Raw genomic sequence first — 15,628 nt, 5'->3', positions numbered from 1 at the left:
CGGGGCAGCTGTGGCCGCGGCCCCCCGCCCCGGGCCCTGGCCCGCCGCCGCCGCTGCTGCTGCTGCTGCTGCTGGTCGCGCTGCTGGGCGGCGCGGGCGCGCAGTACTCGAGCGACCGGTGCAGCTGGAAGGGGAGGTGAGTCCGCCGGCGCGCCCCCAGCCCTCGGGGCCGCTGGCCTCCCTTCCCGTGCCCTCCCCGCTCCGGCCGGCCGAGCGTGCGGGGGCGCGGCCCCGGGCGGGGACTCTGGGGCCCGCTCTCCAGGCCGAGTCCTGTCCGCGTCGCCCCCGCCCCCGGTTCTAGAACAAAAGAGCCCGCGGCGGCCCGGTGCCCTGGCCCGGAGGACGCCCAGAGGGAGGTGCGCCCGCGGCGCGGCGGGGTCGGTCCCGGCCGGACAGCCCGCTCGCCCCGCGCGGACCCCGCATCGGAATCGGGCGGGGGTCGGTTCTCCGGCCCTCCCGGCTCTGCCCGCGGCGAGGACTTGCGCGCCCCGGGCGGGAGGAGCGGGGCCTGCGCTCAGGGCCGAGCGGGAAGGGAGGGCCGGCGGGTCCGCGGGAGGGAGCGGGGCTTCGGAGGACCGAGCGGGGGCCCTGGCGCGGGCCCGGGTGCCGACCGCTCCCGTGCGCGCGGAGACCCGCGGGCGGACACCTGTGCGCGGGCCGAGTGCAGGACCCGCCGCGTCCCGCATCCCCGCCCCGGCCCCGGTGAAGGTCAGGCCGCCCTTGGCAGCGCGCGCGCTGGGCTCGGGGAGCCCCCCTTCACGCCCCTCCGCCGTGGCAGCCGAGGACTTTTTTTTTTTTTTTTTTTTTTTTAAACTGAAGTGTGACAAGCAGAAAGGAGTTGCAAATCACAAGTATACGCGGGCGGGGCGCCTGAGGGCACAGCTACTTTGGTGAGAAACCGCCATCCGCCCAGGGCGCTGTCGCCCTGGGCAGGCGGCTCTGCTCGCAGTTGGAAAAGCCGGTTTTGTGCCGCGGAAGGTGCCGGTTCAGGAGTTTTCAGGGATGCGCATCTCCTTCTCTGGAACTCTGTGGGCAGGGGCTGCCCTCGGGTCGCGGGGTCGGGGTGCTCGGTGGAGCAGGGCCTCTACCCGAGCCCTTCGCCCTCACACCTGATGGGAAGACTCCTGCCAGCACACACCTCGTGCTGCTGCGGGAGGTGGGGGGGGGGGGGGGGGGTGTCACGGGTTTTTTTTTGAGTGAAGACAGTTTTTCCGGGAAGCTTGGGGGGTTGTGCCAGGGTGCTGGGCTCAGTGTGAGCAGGGCAGCCGCTGGTCATCTTGGATACTTACAGAGCCAGTTCTCTGTGGAGACTGGCAATCACCCTGCTCTTTGCTCCCCACTTCTCACCGCCAAAGCCGGGGTTCTGGGCTCCAGAGATCGGGCCTGTGGTGCCCTCCACGCACACCAGAGCTGGGATGCAGGGCTGCTAAGATTGGGGCCACGAGCTTGGAGCTCTGGGGGAGGGCTGGCCTGCAGAATGCTGGCGCCAGCACAGGGCTGGCTGGGAGCCTCTGACTCTGACACACTCTTCCAGGGCTGCCCTTTCCCCCACGCTCCTAATTAAACTCCCTGCCTTGCAGCTTCTGCTGGATGAATCAGTGCACCCCTAAACTGAGGTCTAGGGTGTCCTGCTTCAGCAGATCAGAAACAGAAAGCCTGTCCCACCCTGGGAGCCTGAGTTTCCAGAGGAGGAGCTGACACCCTTTCAGGCTCTCTGAGGACTGTGTGCCTGGAAGGGGGCTGCCTCTCCTGGGGATCAGAGAGGGCTGTGAGTGAGTGCTGGTCATAGGGCCAACCAGCTCCTGGACCAAGCAGGGGTCTGCCTCCTCTTTTCTACCTGGAGAAGCAGGGACGCTTACCTGCTGCCCTCCTGTCTCCATCTTTGCTAACATACCCCGGGTCTTGGACTGCCTCCAGCTGCCCTCCACTCAGCGCAAAGGCAGAGTCTGCTGGCGGAGGGTGGCTGCAGGGGCTGTCCCAGTGGGATCTGGACGGAAGACAGGCCCAGGCCACATTCCTGGATTATAAGCTCCCCTTCCATTGTAATTGCTGCCCTAGCGATCAATATGCCTTGCAGATCAGCTGACAGATCCTTGCTGTGGAAACTTGGGTTTGCTGGTTTGCCTGCAGACTCCTGTAACATTTATGACTTTTTATGAGCTGTTCTGAAGACAGCACAGGGTGGTGTGAGCCCCAATACCCTGGGTGCATTCCGATCCCCTGATAGGGAGGGAGTTGCTCTTTATGATACTGGCCACTCACATTTGACAGGCTGAAATGCGTGTCTGGGTGTTTCCAAGCAATTAAGCAGGAGGTTTTGTAATCTCGGTCCCTTGTGCAGGGGCAGGACAGCGCCCTGATCTTTATTAGGCTGTGGTTGTAAAGGTGGACCACGAACCTTCCCACTGCCGTCGGCAGGGTTTGTGGGTCTGTCATACCTTGGCTAGCTCTCCTACTGGGTGGGGAGATGAAAGGTAACCCCAGTGATAACCTCTGGGTTTCGCCCTTGATCGAAGCTCTTCCTGACTTAAGTGAACCAGAGACCATAGTTTACTCCTGGTGACTCAGGTGAGCCAGGCTGTGGGTGTGAGTAGTAAGAACCCTGCTGCCACCACACTGACCCCTGCAGAAAGTCCCATGTCGGTTTGGAATTTGCTGTCCTTTGCCTGAAGGTGTGTCTACACTTCCCTGGGGAGTGACACTGGCAGACTCTTTGTTGTTGTTGTTGTTTTTTGAGAAATAAAGGAATCTAGTTTAAATAGCCCAAGATCAATCAGTGTCGTCAGCTCCGTAAGAGTGACTAGAACCAGAGTGTTTTCTGTCTAGCTTCATCACATCAGAAAGCAGGTATCTTATTTTTGCCTGATTAGTGTGTCACTTGCATGCCATGTGAAAATCATTAATGCCACCATCAGTGACATCACAGATGTGGCACATTTTTGCACCTCCAGCAATTTTGCATAAACAGAAGTTTTTTCAGGTTTGCTGTGGTGCTGGAAACCTAGAGGTGAGAGATTTAGCTAGATGTTCTGGTGAGCACCAGACAGGCTCGGAGTCCTTGATTTCTTTCATTAAAGGCTCAGTGGGGTCCCAGGCTGATCAGAGTCGGTGAGCATCTGAGTGGCGGTCTTGCACATCACATGCTACCGACCTTCATGTGAACACTCCTGTGTTGAGTGCCTGGCTCACGTCTTGTTGATCTCAGTCCTTCAGGAGAACATGAGGGGGAGCAGAACGGAGGGGCGTGCTGGCTATGGACCCTGGGATGGGCATAGACAGTTCTCTGGGTGGCAGTGAAGACATCAGGTAAAGGGTGGACATTTCTTCTAAGTCCACTTTTGTGTTGTTCCCGGTCCTCCTATAGTCGAGTGACTTATGAATAAATGGAGCCGGGTGTAGTGCACAAGATGTACAGGGTCATCTGTGCAGGCTGGGGACAGCCATGGGCTGGCCATCTGTCCCCCACAAGCGTTCCCTCTGCCCTTGCCTGAGATATGGGTGGGGTGTGGACCTCTCTGTTTCCCTGTCCACTGTTTGGATTAAAGTGACTTAGTGAGAAGTATCCGAAGCCTTTGGTATGGGCTTTCTTTTCCCTTGAGCCCCAGGGTCCCTCCCCGACGGAGAGGAAAGTGAAGCCTGGACAGGATGGTTTTTAGGGGAGAGAGCTTTGAGGATTGGTGTCTGGGCACAGGGCAAGTGTCCAGCTGCCCCTTGAGGCTGGAGACAGGAGAGGAGGGACACTGTGATAAAGTTTGTTTTGGCTGCCCGAGAGCAGAGGTGATTATAGTCATCTGTGTCAACCACTTACCATTTAGTCTAATTTTTTCACACAGCACTATAATTTTGCTCGTCCACACATATGTGTCAGAGGAGCTTATATGAGTTTTATTTGACAGTAATTTGTAAGTCTGTTTTGCGTGTGTGGCTCTGGTAGGCGTCTGAGGCCAGGCCGGCTGCTAGTGACCCAGGGCCTTGCGGGGGCGGGGAGCGGGGTTGGGGGGGGTCACCTCCTTGACACCTCCCTCTGATGTGGTCTGCAGGATGACTGTGCAGCCCCAGCCCACAGCTGGCCATCGAATGAAAAGTGAGGTTTTTTGGAGCCCAGAGCATGAGTCACCAACAGTAAATGCAAACCATATGTTACGTGTTTTCTCCTCTGTAGAAAGGGTTTCTGGTAACTCACCCAGGCCTGGGCTCTGAATATAGCATTGTTTATTACACATAAAAATCCTAAGAATGTGGGTGAACCTGTCTGAGATCCGATCAGAACCAAATTTCATGTAATAAAACACTTGGTTGAAGTCATTGGTTGAGTTCCAGGGCTGCTTGGTGGTTATGACGTAACCATCAGCACAAGCTGACATTCACATTAAAATTTTGAGTAGGGGAAACTTTAACGTTTTTGATGGTTTCAATTTCTTGAAAACATAACGTAATGACTTTACTCAAGACCTGTCTCACGAAGAGTGTACAGACTTCATTTTTTCCTATTTAGCATTTATTAGGAGTGAGATTAACTTGGCAGAAGCTTCCCCTTGGGAAGGTGAATGGTCTGCTCACTGTTTGCGTCTCTCTCCTGTGGCTTGTTCACGCATTCCCTCCCATGCCTCTCCCCCATGGAGGACCATTACCTTACTTTTGTAATTTGCTGTGATGATATTTGAGTTTATTTTTGAAGATCTGATTGGCAATGCAGGGTCTTCAGGTTTGCAAATGGAAACACTTGCCCCTATCTGTGAGGAGCTAAAGACAAAAGTCACCAACAACCTCCAGCCCCGCCCCCCCCCAAGCTGCTAACATTCCTATTTGGTTTCAAAGCTACTCTCTGGACCAAGTGAACCGCTCCTTGTTTTCACACTCAGTGGGAATCTGCCATCGTTCCTGGCCCTCGGTTGGTCATCTGGAACTCGGGTTTGTGCCAGAGTCCTGTTGGTGTGTCCTTGAACGTGTTCCAGAAGGCCCCCCCCTTCCGTGGTTCTTCCCCCATTGCATGACGCGGGGAGCCCCCAGGGCATGGGCGCCCAGTGCTGCAGCCTTGAAGGCCGGCAGATGGAGCGTCGAGGTGCTGAGAGGGTCTGAGACAAACATTGTCTACGCGCATCAGGGCGTGAGCCCGTCTCACCGTGACTCTCTGGGGCAGGCCTGCTGGAGGGGACTGTCCCTCTCTGGAAACGGCCCCTTGCAGCAGGGCAGAGGTGGGGGTGAGGGGCTGCTCATGCACCTGGGCAGGCGTCCCCCAGGCGGGTACATGTGGGGTGCCGGGCCCCGGCTGACGCGTGTCCCCTCTGCAGCGGGCTGACGCACGAGGCCCACAGGAAGGAGGTGGAGCAGGTGTACCTACGGTGCTCGGCGGGCTCTGTAGAGTGGATGTACCCGACTGGGGCTCTCATCGTCAACGTGCGGCCCAACACCTTCCCGCCCTCCCGACGACACCTGACTCTGTGCATCAAGCCCCTCAGGGACTCCTCGGGCGCCAATATTTATTTGGAAAAAACTGGAGAGCTGCAGCTGCTGGTGCGGGACGGGGACCGCGGGCCCCGCCAGGTGCACTGCTTTGGCTTCGAGCAGAGGGGCCTGTTCGTGGAGGCAACGCCCCAGCAGGACATCAGCCGGAGGACCACGGGTTTCCAGTACGAGCTGACCAGCCGGCACGCGGAGTCAGACCTGCGTGCCCAGTCAGGTGAGTGGCAACCTCCGGGGCGGGGAGGGCAGTGGGGACGGGAGGTTCCCCTCCCATGGTCGCTGTGAGAACCCGCCTGCTGCTGGCAGATGGGCCCCCCGTGCGATGGGCATTGGACATGTGTGGCCCCGTTAGTGTTGTGGGTGTTTTGCACGTGGGGAAACAACGCAGTCTCAGGAGGCGTGTTTGAGGAGGGTGAACACACATGCCCTGAGAACGGCCATAGGTTGGACCTGAGAGCCGTGATGGGGTGTGGTCCTGGCTCCCTGCTCCTCTTCTGTGCTTGGGACTGTAATCGGAAATGGGTGCTGTGGCTGTTCCCACCGCCCCTGTGTTTCTTCTGATATGTGGATTGGCTGCGTGTTTTTGACATCAGCTGCAGCCTCTGACATGTCGAGTTTTGGGTGGGAGCCAAGGGTGATTCACTCTCCAGAGAGGTGCAGAGCCTTGCTGACCTGAATTGTGGAGCTGGTACCAGCTTCCGGAGGCATTTTGTGGGTGGGTGTTACAAGGACCACCCCATGTGGAGTGGAGACAACGGCAGCGTGCCAGGAGAGGGGCTGTGTGTGTGTGGGGAGGGGGGGGGCGAGTCAGGCAGCACAGGAGCTCACCCGGGTTAGTGAGGTGAGTGAGGACCTCTCTGGGGTTCCCGTGAGGCCGGCCCTCGAGGAGCCTTCTCCACTGCAGAGCCCTTCTCGTTGTGGTGCTGGCAGGAGTCCCCTCAGCAGCCAAGGGTGTGTGTGTGGGTGTGTGTGTGTGTGCGCGCACGTGGGGACTGTGAGTTGGCAGACAGCTTGGCAGGGCCCTGTGTGGAGGGTGGCGTTGGTCTCTGAAAAGTTCCAGAGACAGAGACTGAGGAGGAGTGAGTGGCCTCCAGAGCTCTCACGTGGGGTGGGTCTCGCCCCATGTGCCATGAAGAAGGACTGAAGTCCTCATCTTATATAGACACCCATGCCAAGCGTGGCCCTTGCTCCAAGGCATAGATGACCTCCTGGGGTCCAAGTGTGTGGGGTGGGGGTCCTAGTGTCCCACTTGTGTCAGTCCCGAAGCTGGTTGTGGCGAGACGCCTACTGGTTGAGGGGGTGTGAGCTTGGATTGTCCTGTGAGTAGGTTCCAAGAAGGCCATTCTCCAGGTGACCAGCTGGCCCAGATGATGGGCAGGTAGGGGTGCCATGGCATTGAGTGGTGCAGGCCAGGGAGGAATGCTGCTACCACCCCCAGTACACGCGGCGGTCCCAGTACAAGGAGTGACCCGGGCCCAAGTGTCAGCAGTGCTAAGGCAGAGACACCTGGTTTGAGGGGTGGGTCGTCTCCAAGAATAGTATAATCTCCACATTTTAGTAAATGAGATGTTTAATTCGAGTAAAACAGATCTGCTAGGATTTGAAATGTAGACTTTTCTCCTGTATGTGAATCTGCATTTTATTGTTCTGCATTCTTGGCTCAGATCAGTTTTCAAAACCTTCAGTCTCTCTCAAAGTAAACCGGTGTGTTGGAGAACTTCAGTGTAGGATTGCCCGGGTAGGACCCCCGCCCCCTTCTGAGTGCCAGCCGCCCGGGTAGGACCCCCTTCCCCCTCCAAGTGCCAGCCGCCCGGGTAGGACCCCTGCTTCCCTCCCAGTGCCAGCCGCCCGGGTAGGACCCTGCCCCCCTCCAAGTGCCAACTGCCCGGGTAGGACCTCCACCCCCTCCCAGTGCCAGCTGCCCGGGTAAGACCCCCACTCGGAAAGGTAGCACTGGAAGCTGCTGTAAATCTCAGGACCTGAATGATATTTTAACCACAACAGCCTTTATCTTGATGACCAGCTATAGGAGGGTGGGTTAGAGAGCTAGAGGAGGGTACCCCAGTCTCGCTGTAGGGGACCTGGAGATAAACTAATAATAAAAACAAAATCTGGAAAAACCCAGTCACCGAATTTAATGCTTGTGGCTGAGTGAAGCAGATGTTAGAAACTTGTTAACAATTCCTTTTTTTTTTTTTTTTTGAAACATTTTATTTTTAAGTAATCTCTACACCCAACGTGGGACTCAAACTCACAACCCCAAGATCAGGAGTCCCATGCTCCACTGACGCCTCTTACTGATTGAATGTTGATGGCCCTTTAAAGATATTTGCTGCTGGTCCCTGTTCTCTTGTGGCTTGAGCTTCCTTCCACCTGGTGGGTCATTCTTACCAGATGCTGGCGCTGCCTGTGTAGCCAGTTGTTTCTTTGTTGGGCACCTGAGCGCTTCCATTTGTCCAGAAGGAAAATGCACAAGGGTGGCCATGGGCTGGGATGACTCAGAGACCATGGCTCCGCCCTCAGGGACCAGAGACTTAGTCTCTCTCCCTCTCCTTGTGGGCAGGGTCTGTGCACCCCAGGTTCCCCTGGTCCCTGTTTTCAGGCCAGGACAGTGAGCAGATTTGGGAGAGGCCTGTGGGATCAGTGGTTGGGCTGCCCTAGGTTCCAATGGGGCTGCCAGGACAAGGTCCTGCATGATGGTGGGTTGTCTGGTCACAGCCTCTGCTTGCCCTCTGTGCATCTCTCGAGACCCCATGGAGGACGTTCAGCTGTGGCTGGGCATTGGGCAGTCTGGGTGGCCCAGGGGTTCCCTTCTTACCTCTCCCCCACCCCTGACATATGCCCACTGGGCCCTGGAGCGTCTATTTAAATCCGGGGCCTGCAGGGATCCAGGCACCCCGTGGATAGTGGGGTATGAACGTGCGTCTGTGCGTTGGCCAGGAATCAGGCCTGGGACAGCCCAGAAACTTAGCAACTGTCAGAACTGGGGGTGGGGACTCAGATGTATGTGGGGTTCTAGGAGCTGGGATAGAAACAGGCACAGATTCTGGGCCCTTCCTGGGGGCTCAGCACTTTCTCAGCCTGAGGGAGATGAGGGGCAGCGAGGCTCTGGGGAGGCTCGTGCGTCCTTCTCCCCAGGGTATTTGCCTTTCATCAGGGGATGGGCTCCTAAGCCTTTAATGCCAAAGGAATGGGTATGTAATGTGGAATGTCGGTGCCAGCCATCTGGCAGCAATGATGTCTGCCGGGCCAGGCAGGCTCTCAGATGGTAGTGTGTGGCTCCCGGCTCTCTCCTGTTCTGGCCCTGGCCGCAGCTGCAGGAAACTTGGGTGAAGCTGGAGCCTGGGCACCTGTGACGTGGAGGTGTGCAGGTGCCTGTGGGCTGGGCGGTCAGTGATCCTGCCTGCTGCAGAGGTGGATGAGCCTTCTCCCTCACTGGTGACTCATAGTAGCTTCTAGTTTGTGCTGACTTGAAAACAGAGAGGCTCCCGGATGAGAGATGTGTGTGAGCCTCATGGCCCCGGATGGTCCCGCTTGGGAGTGTTTGCAGTGAGTGCGGTCGCCTGGTGTGCACTTGAATAACCAGCTTCCTGGTATGGTCTGAGATGCACTGACACCCAAGAAAAGGCCAGAATGGAGAGGCAGGCCACTCCTTACAGGCGCAGATTGAGGGGTGGGTGGTAGGAGGTGACCTGAGGGGTTGGGGGGGCCGTGCGGGATCGAGCCTCCTTTCCCCACCCTGCCCTCCTCCTCCCCCACCTCCTCCTCCATGGGCTTCATCAGGGCATCTGAGTAACGCAGTTGCTGAAAAACTCTGGCAGGACACGAAAGGTGGGCAAGTGGCCAGATCCAGCTAACTAATGGATGAAACTCTAGGCCACTCCTGGAACCCGGCCGGGCTGTCTGGGGGCCGTCCTCCCCAGAGCCCTGGTGTACGTGGGGAAGCAGGCACACCAGGACCCTCTGTTGCCCAGTAGGGTTGGGGATGTGTGGTGGTGGCCAGTGAAGGATGGCAGGGGGTTGCTCTGTCTGGTTCTAGGGGGTGGAGACAAACCTTCTCCTTGGTTTGCCTGGGGCAGCCCAGGTGGACCCCTGATTCCAGTCTGTTCTTTTATTCCTCTGGGAGCTGAACAGCAGGGGCTTACCGGCTTGGCCACATCTACCTTCTGGGGTTAGGGGTTTGGGGTCCATGTGATGCCTACCCAGAGCAGGCTTCCTTGAGCAGATGAGGTGGGAAGACAGTGGCATTTTAGACCCACGGCAAGAGGGGACGGTGCTGGCCATTAATGCATGAAAGTTATTGGGATTGCTGGCCAGTAGCCCGAGTCACGCGGTTTCCAGTGTGCTCCATCCCCCTTCCCTGGTCAAACTTGCTGTGTTTGATGTGTTGGGGGGGGGGGGGGGGGAAAAGGACCCCGGGGGGGGGGGGGGGGGGGGTACAGGAGCCCCCCACTGAGGAGCTCTCTCGGTTTGGTGGTGGCCCTGATGGGCTGTGGGGGATGAGTGGCAAAGGTCAGCAGAAGTCGAAAGAAGCCTCATTATGTCCTAGAAGCAGAAAAGGAGAGAAGAGATTTTTCCCCCAAAGGATCGTTTATTTTCTGTAATTATCTTTCATCTCGCCCATCTCTGCACTCCTGGGATGAAAGCGTGTGGCATCCACCTGCTTTCTCAGCAGGAACAGGGTGGGGTGGCAACAGGCCAGGAGGAGAGGTGGGGGAGATTGAGATATCCCCGCGGTGGCTGACCACCTCGGGGTGGCACCAGCCCGCAGCTGGCTGTGGTGAAAGAGGAGGAGGTTCCAGAACCTCATGTGGCAGCTGGGCCTCAGCTCACACCAGCCCCGTGCCGGCCGTGTCCCCTCCCTGTGCAGTGCTGCACCCACCAAACCTGCCACCTGTCACTGGCTGCAGTGACGACCCCAGCGGATGTCCTCATGCACAGTTTTCCCTTTGGAAGTTGTATGTGTCTGCCTGGTTGTCCTTCCTGCCAGACCAGCGTGCGGCCATCTGCAGACCTGTCCCAGGCCAGGGCCCAGGCATGAGGCGCCCCCCCCCCCCCCCCCCCCCCCCCCCCGCCGTCCTCCCGCCTGCACCTGCCATCCTCACCTGGGTCCCTGCAGTAGCCCCAGCTGCTCTCCCTGACCCTGTGTTTTCCTTCTTCAGTTCATTTTGTGCACATTCCGGAAGACTCTCCCTAAGATGCCCACACCTCAGCCAACCCCTCTCAAAGAACCGTAAACCCAACTAGGCTCTTGGCTGCTCCCTCCTCACCTTCCCCTGCAAGGAAACGAGATTCAGTGTGTCCGAAACCAGCACATTCCACTGCCTTTATGAGCCCAACTCCGATTAATAATTGTTTCCAGATTGCTTCTCTTGGCATCCACAGACTGGATTTTCCAATGAGGTGACCTGTGCTTCGTAAAACTCAGAATTATGAGGGAAGTCTCCAGGGTGGCACTTTATTAGCTCAGCTGTGGTGGTATCGGCTCCCTGAGGCTTCTGGTGGGAGGATCTGCGGGCTGCTGACTGCCCTCCGCCGGTGCCCCAGGCACCCCCACACCTTCGGCAGTGCAGTGGGGGTGTGAGTAGGTGGCCGTCCCGGACAGGCTCCTTGCCGCCTTCCTCCTTAGCCCTCAGCGGGCGTCCCCGGGCCCGTGTCCACGGAGAGGGTCACGCTCTTGGGCTTGGTGAGTTGTGGGCCGCCAGGCCGGGTATCTGACTGCCAGGTGTGGCCTGGGCCTGTTGCTGTACCACTGCTGCCTTTGTGGGCACTGCCTGTGGTCTGTCTCGGCCGACTCAGAACCTGAGATGTGCCCCTAGAGAGCTTGTGTGGACCGAGCTTCCCACCCACCCTCACTTGGAGCGTCTAGAGGCCTGGCCCCCAGGGACTCTGCTGGGGCTCCTCTCTCCTGGGCAGATGCTTTATGAGGGGTGCCCAGGATGACGCCTCTGACCCCCTGGCACAGGCGCTGAAATTAGACCTTGCCTTTGAGCAGAACTGGAGAGCCCGGCCTCGTCATGCCCTATGTGTGTGGGCAGCGGGCCGCTGGAGGGGCGTGCAGGGTAGGGGACCCCCAGTGGGCTGCCTTCTTTTTTAAGAGAGGCCTTGAGGCTGGGGGTCTATACATGGAAGCAAAGTGCCCCAGGTGGGCAGCAGTCTTTGGGATTTGGAGCTGGGTAGGACATCCTCTCGGCCAGGCTGGCCAGGCTTCAGCACACCCAACCGGCTCTGCTAGTCCTGTAGCTTCACCAGGTTCCCGAGAACCTGATAGAAGCGGCAGGCAGTGTGTGGGCCAATGAGTCACGTCCCCCTGAGCTGGCCTGGGGCACACACATCCTCCCCTGCCCAGGGCAGGACCACCAGGGCCAGTGCTTGGAAACTCCTGTCCACCCCCTGGGGTCCGCAGAGACCCTGTGCTGCCTAGGGCAGCACAGACCCTGTGCCCCGCGCGCCAGAAGGCCTCTCTGAGCTCTAGCTGCTCGGTGCCTGGCCTTGCCCCCGAGGCCTCGAGTCTGCTGCCGCCAGGGTGCAGGTGACTGCTCGCCCAGTTCGCGTGTGAGGGCCAGCAAATGCCAAAGCCAGGACGTTCCGGGGCCTTGAGAAGGTGATCTTATTCCAGCAAGACTTCATACCTAACCTTTGTCTGAGCTGGGAGGATTTGTGCCAGACTCTAGAGGCTCAGCGGCCAGGGGGCAGAGGCCTTGAAAAGTGCAGTGTGACTGCCAATTCATGCTGTGTCCTCCCAAATCCAGTGCTGGGTTGGGAGTGCCGTGGTCTGGGGGGAGTTGCCAGAGGCTTGTGCCCCCCCGCCTTTCTTGAGGCCTCACCCAATCTGAGGAAGTTAGGGTGAGGACTGTGCTGGGGCAGAAGTTAGTGGGGTGGGGCCTGGCTTGGCTGGAGGAAGCCAGCCCCCACCCTTGCCCTGCCAGGCTGTGGGGGTTTGGGGATTCTGTGAACCAGGCTTGCCGTAGATAGTGTTTGCAGGCAGTGATCTGGTCTGAGGTCAGGGGTCTGGGGAAGGGGGCTGTGCTGATGGCTGGGACTTGTTTGGACGAGAGCCCCGCGGCCTCGGCCTGCAGACGTGACCCTCGATGCTCACCGACACCTTCGGCAACCAGTGCCCTGACCTTCTGGTCTCGGCTACAGATGGGGACCTGGGGAACAGGTGTTGTGTGAGTGGCTGGTGTGGCTGTGGAGGCTGGGAAGGAGGCGACTCTCAGCCAGGCTGGTGTGGGGGACGTAGCTTCCGACCAGCTCAGGTTGGTTTCCCGTTGGTGATGGACCTGGGAGAGTGGTTTACCCCGGGGCCCAGCAGTTGCTGCACCAACAAGCTAGGTGGGGACCAGCACGGACGCCCACTGTCCCTCGGGGTGTGGTGCACGCCCTTCATAGCCACATCTTGCGCTTGGGGTTCCCTGGATTCATCAGCGCCCGCACCCCGTGTGGTGGCCAAGGTTGGGTCCTCTGTCCTGTTCCCTGAGGTCAGAGCTCTTACGGGACCTGGTGGGTGTGAGCGGGGTCTGTGTCCCACAGACCCTACTCCTAACCCTGTTCTCTCCCCGCAGCCCCGTGCCGCCCCTGCAGCGACACAGAAGTGCTGTTGGCGGTCTGCACCAGCGACTTCGGTAAGTGTCCTCGTGCTCCTGCCACACGTCAGGAGCCCCGCTTGGGCCTGGGAGGGCCTTCCGGTGCTGGCACTCAGCTTGGGGAGGAGACGGCTGAGGGCATTGGGCTTGGAGGTGTAATAGGGGAGGGACGGATCTGTGCCGGATGAGAGGGGTGGGAGTCCTGTTTAAGGTGGTCACTGAGCATTTTCCTCCAAGGCATGGTCTAGCCTCACCTCAGAGTCCTGCTCTCCTCTGGGCCCCTGTGGACGCTCCAGCAGGAGTTCCTGGTCCTGGGGGTCCGAGGAGCCTGGGGCCCCCGGGGCTGAGATCAGGACTCAGCCGCGTGCTTTTGCTCTTGGGCAGCGGGGTGGGGGGGAAGCACTCTGGGCGGGGGGAAGGCAGCCCGGCTGGACCCTGCTCTGAGCGCCTCCAGCTCAGAGGGCAGTAGTGTGGTGGGAGTGCAGAGCTCCTTTCCACGTTTTGGTCCTGCATCTGGAGGATGGGGGACCTTGCCCTGGGCCTGCTCTGCCCAGCTCCCTCCCATCACCCCCTCCCCTCTGAGCTGCCCCGTTTCTGTCCCACCTGGATACAGGGCGGCAGTAGATGTTGTGTGTTAATTGCGGTTGTGTCTTGTTCTAACTTGAAACGTTGATGCACACAATGTGACTTCTGTCTTCTGTTTCTCCCCACTTATATGGCTGTTATCCCTGACAGAGTCTGAGTGGCAGGGACAACCCCTAGAGGGCCTCAAATGTGTGAACTGTTCTTTCTAATGGGATTTCTGGAATGCAGAATTCAGGGTCAGCCCCCGCAGGGTCACCCCTGGTGACCCCACTGACTCCTGTGTTCTTGCCTCCGTAGTCGTCCGAGGCTCCATCCAGGACGTCACCCACGAACCAGAGCAGCAGGAGTCCGCCATCCACCTGCACGTGAACCGGCTGTACCGGCAGAAGAGCACTGTCTTCCGGCCAGCCCCAGAGGGTGGTGGCTGGCGGGGGCACGTCACCACGCTGTTGGAGTGTGGTGTGAGGCCCGGACGTGGGGAGTTCCTCTTCACGGGCCACATACACTTTGGGGAGGCCCACCTTGGCTGCGCCCCGCGCTTCAAGGACTTCCAAAGGATGTACAAGGATGCTGAGGAGAAGGGCCTGAACCCCTGCGAGATGGGCACAGAGTGACTGTGGGTGGCCACCGCTGCTGCCACAGCGGGCGCTCGGACCTGTGCTCCCCTGCGCACAAGCCACGTCTGACCCCACGAGGTCCTGGCCAAGGACTCCCTGACTGATTGGAAATGTTGTAAGATGCAAACTAAGTTATTATATTTTTTTTAAAAAAGAAACGTCCATAGGAAATAAACTCCAGTGTCTTAAAATGCCTTGTGTACCATTTCATGCTGTGTTTCCAAAGCACCCGACGGGATTGTGTTGGGCTGGTGTGTTGGGTAGGGCTCTGGGGCCGGAGCCCCTGGAGGATGCCCAGCACCAGGCTTTGTACAAAGCTCGGGGACCATTTAGAGTGGTTTCTTATGATGGAAATTTACAGAGCCAAATACTTATTTTTTGGTTGGTTTTGTTTTTCAAAGACTGTGTTTTGCTAGCCGTGGTCACTTTTGGGTCACTGGCAGCGGTGTGTCTGCAGCCCTGTGGGGTGTGCACGCGCTTCCCTGGTGTCCGCGTAGGGCTTCTCCTGGGGCCAGCACACCCGAGGGAGCCCCGCAGCCCAGCCGCTCGGGGCCTTTCATTCTGGGCCCAACTGTAAGTACGGCTGTTACTCTCGGGCTTCGGGAAACACATGCACCTCCTCCTTCCTCCCCCGCCTCCCTCAGCCTCTGCCTTCCCTTTCCTGATAACCCAGATGCTGCCCCTTGACTCTAGCTCCCCCCAAATGCCTGAGTCCGCGGCAAGTCTCTGGCCCCCCAGGGGCTGGTCTGCACTAGGCTGGTGACCTCCACGCTCTCAAGGGTGAGTTAGTATCCAGCAGCGGCTGTAACAAACGACCACAGACTGGAGGCTTAAACAACATTCATTCTCCCCTTGTTCTGGAGGCCAGAAGTCCAAAATCAAGGTGTGGCAGGGCCAGGCGCCCTCCGAAGGCTCTAGGGGAGGAGGTTTTCTGTCTCTTCCAGCTTCTGCTGGGTGCTGCCGGTCCTTGGTGCCCCTGGGCCTGTAGATGCATAGTTTCAGGCTCTGTCCCCTTCTCCCCTCTGTGTGCCTGTGTCCAAATCCCTCCTCTCAGAAGGACACCAGTCACACAATTAGGTCCCACTCCCATCTAGTACAACCTCACCTTAGTTGATTAAGTCTGTGAAGACCCTGTTTCCAAATAAGTTCACAGTCACGTGTTCTGGGTAGATGGGAATTTGGGGGGACACTACTCATCCCAGTACTGGGGTCACTGGGGTGCCACATAATTAGATCTAAGCCTGCATCCGCGTGAGTGAGGTGATTTCTCCCAAACAGCTGCTGAGGCTGAGGGGGGACCCTGGAGAGGACACTGGTTAGTGAGCTCTGTGCCGGCTGCACCCAAGCCTCGGGCACACTGTGTGGCCACAGGGAGGT

At 58.6% G+C, this 15,628-nt stretch overlaps 1 protein-coding gene across 1 annotated transcript; it reads left to right on the top strand.

The window, feature by feature from the left end:
- Positions 1 to 5: 5 nt before the first annotated feature.
- Positions 6 to 14,460, top strand: METRNL (meteorin like, glial cell differentiation regulator; the record flags this gene model as incomplete). Its single annotated transcript, XM_049638113.1, has 4 exons — positions 6 to 136; positions 5,292 to 5,680; positions 13,029 to 13,088; positions 13,932 to 14,460. Coding segments are annotated over 4 exons (897 nt in total), but the record flags the coding sequence as incomplete, so codon positions are not given.
- Positions 14,461 to 15,628: the final 1,168 nt, after the last annotated feature.

Source organism: Panthera uncia, chromosome E1 (assembly GCF_023721935.1).
Source record: "Panthera uncia isolate 11264 chromosome E1, Puncia_PCG_1.0, whole genome shotgun sequence".
Taxonomy (NCBI): domain Eukaryota; kingdom Metazoa; phylum Chordata; class Mammalia; order Carnivora; family Felidae; genus Panthera; species Panthera uncia.
Note: the sequence above shows the minus strand (reverse complement) of the source record. Positions and strands in the feature narration are given on the sequence as shown.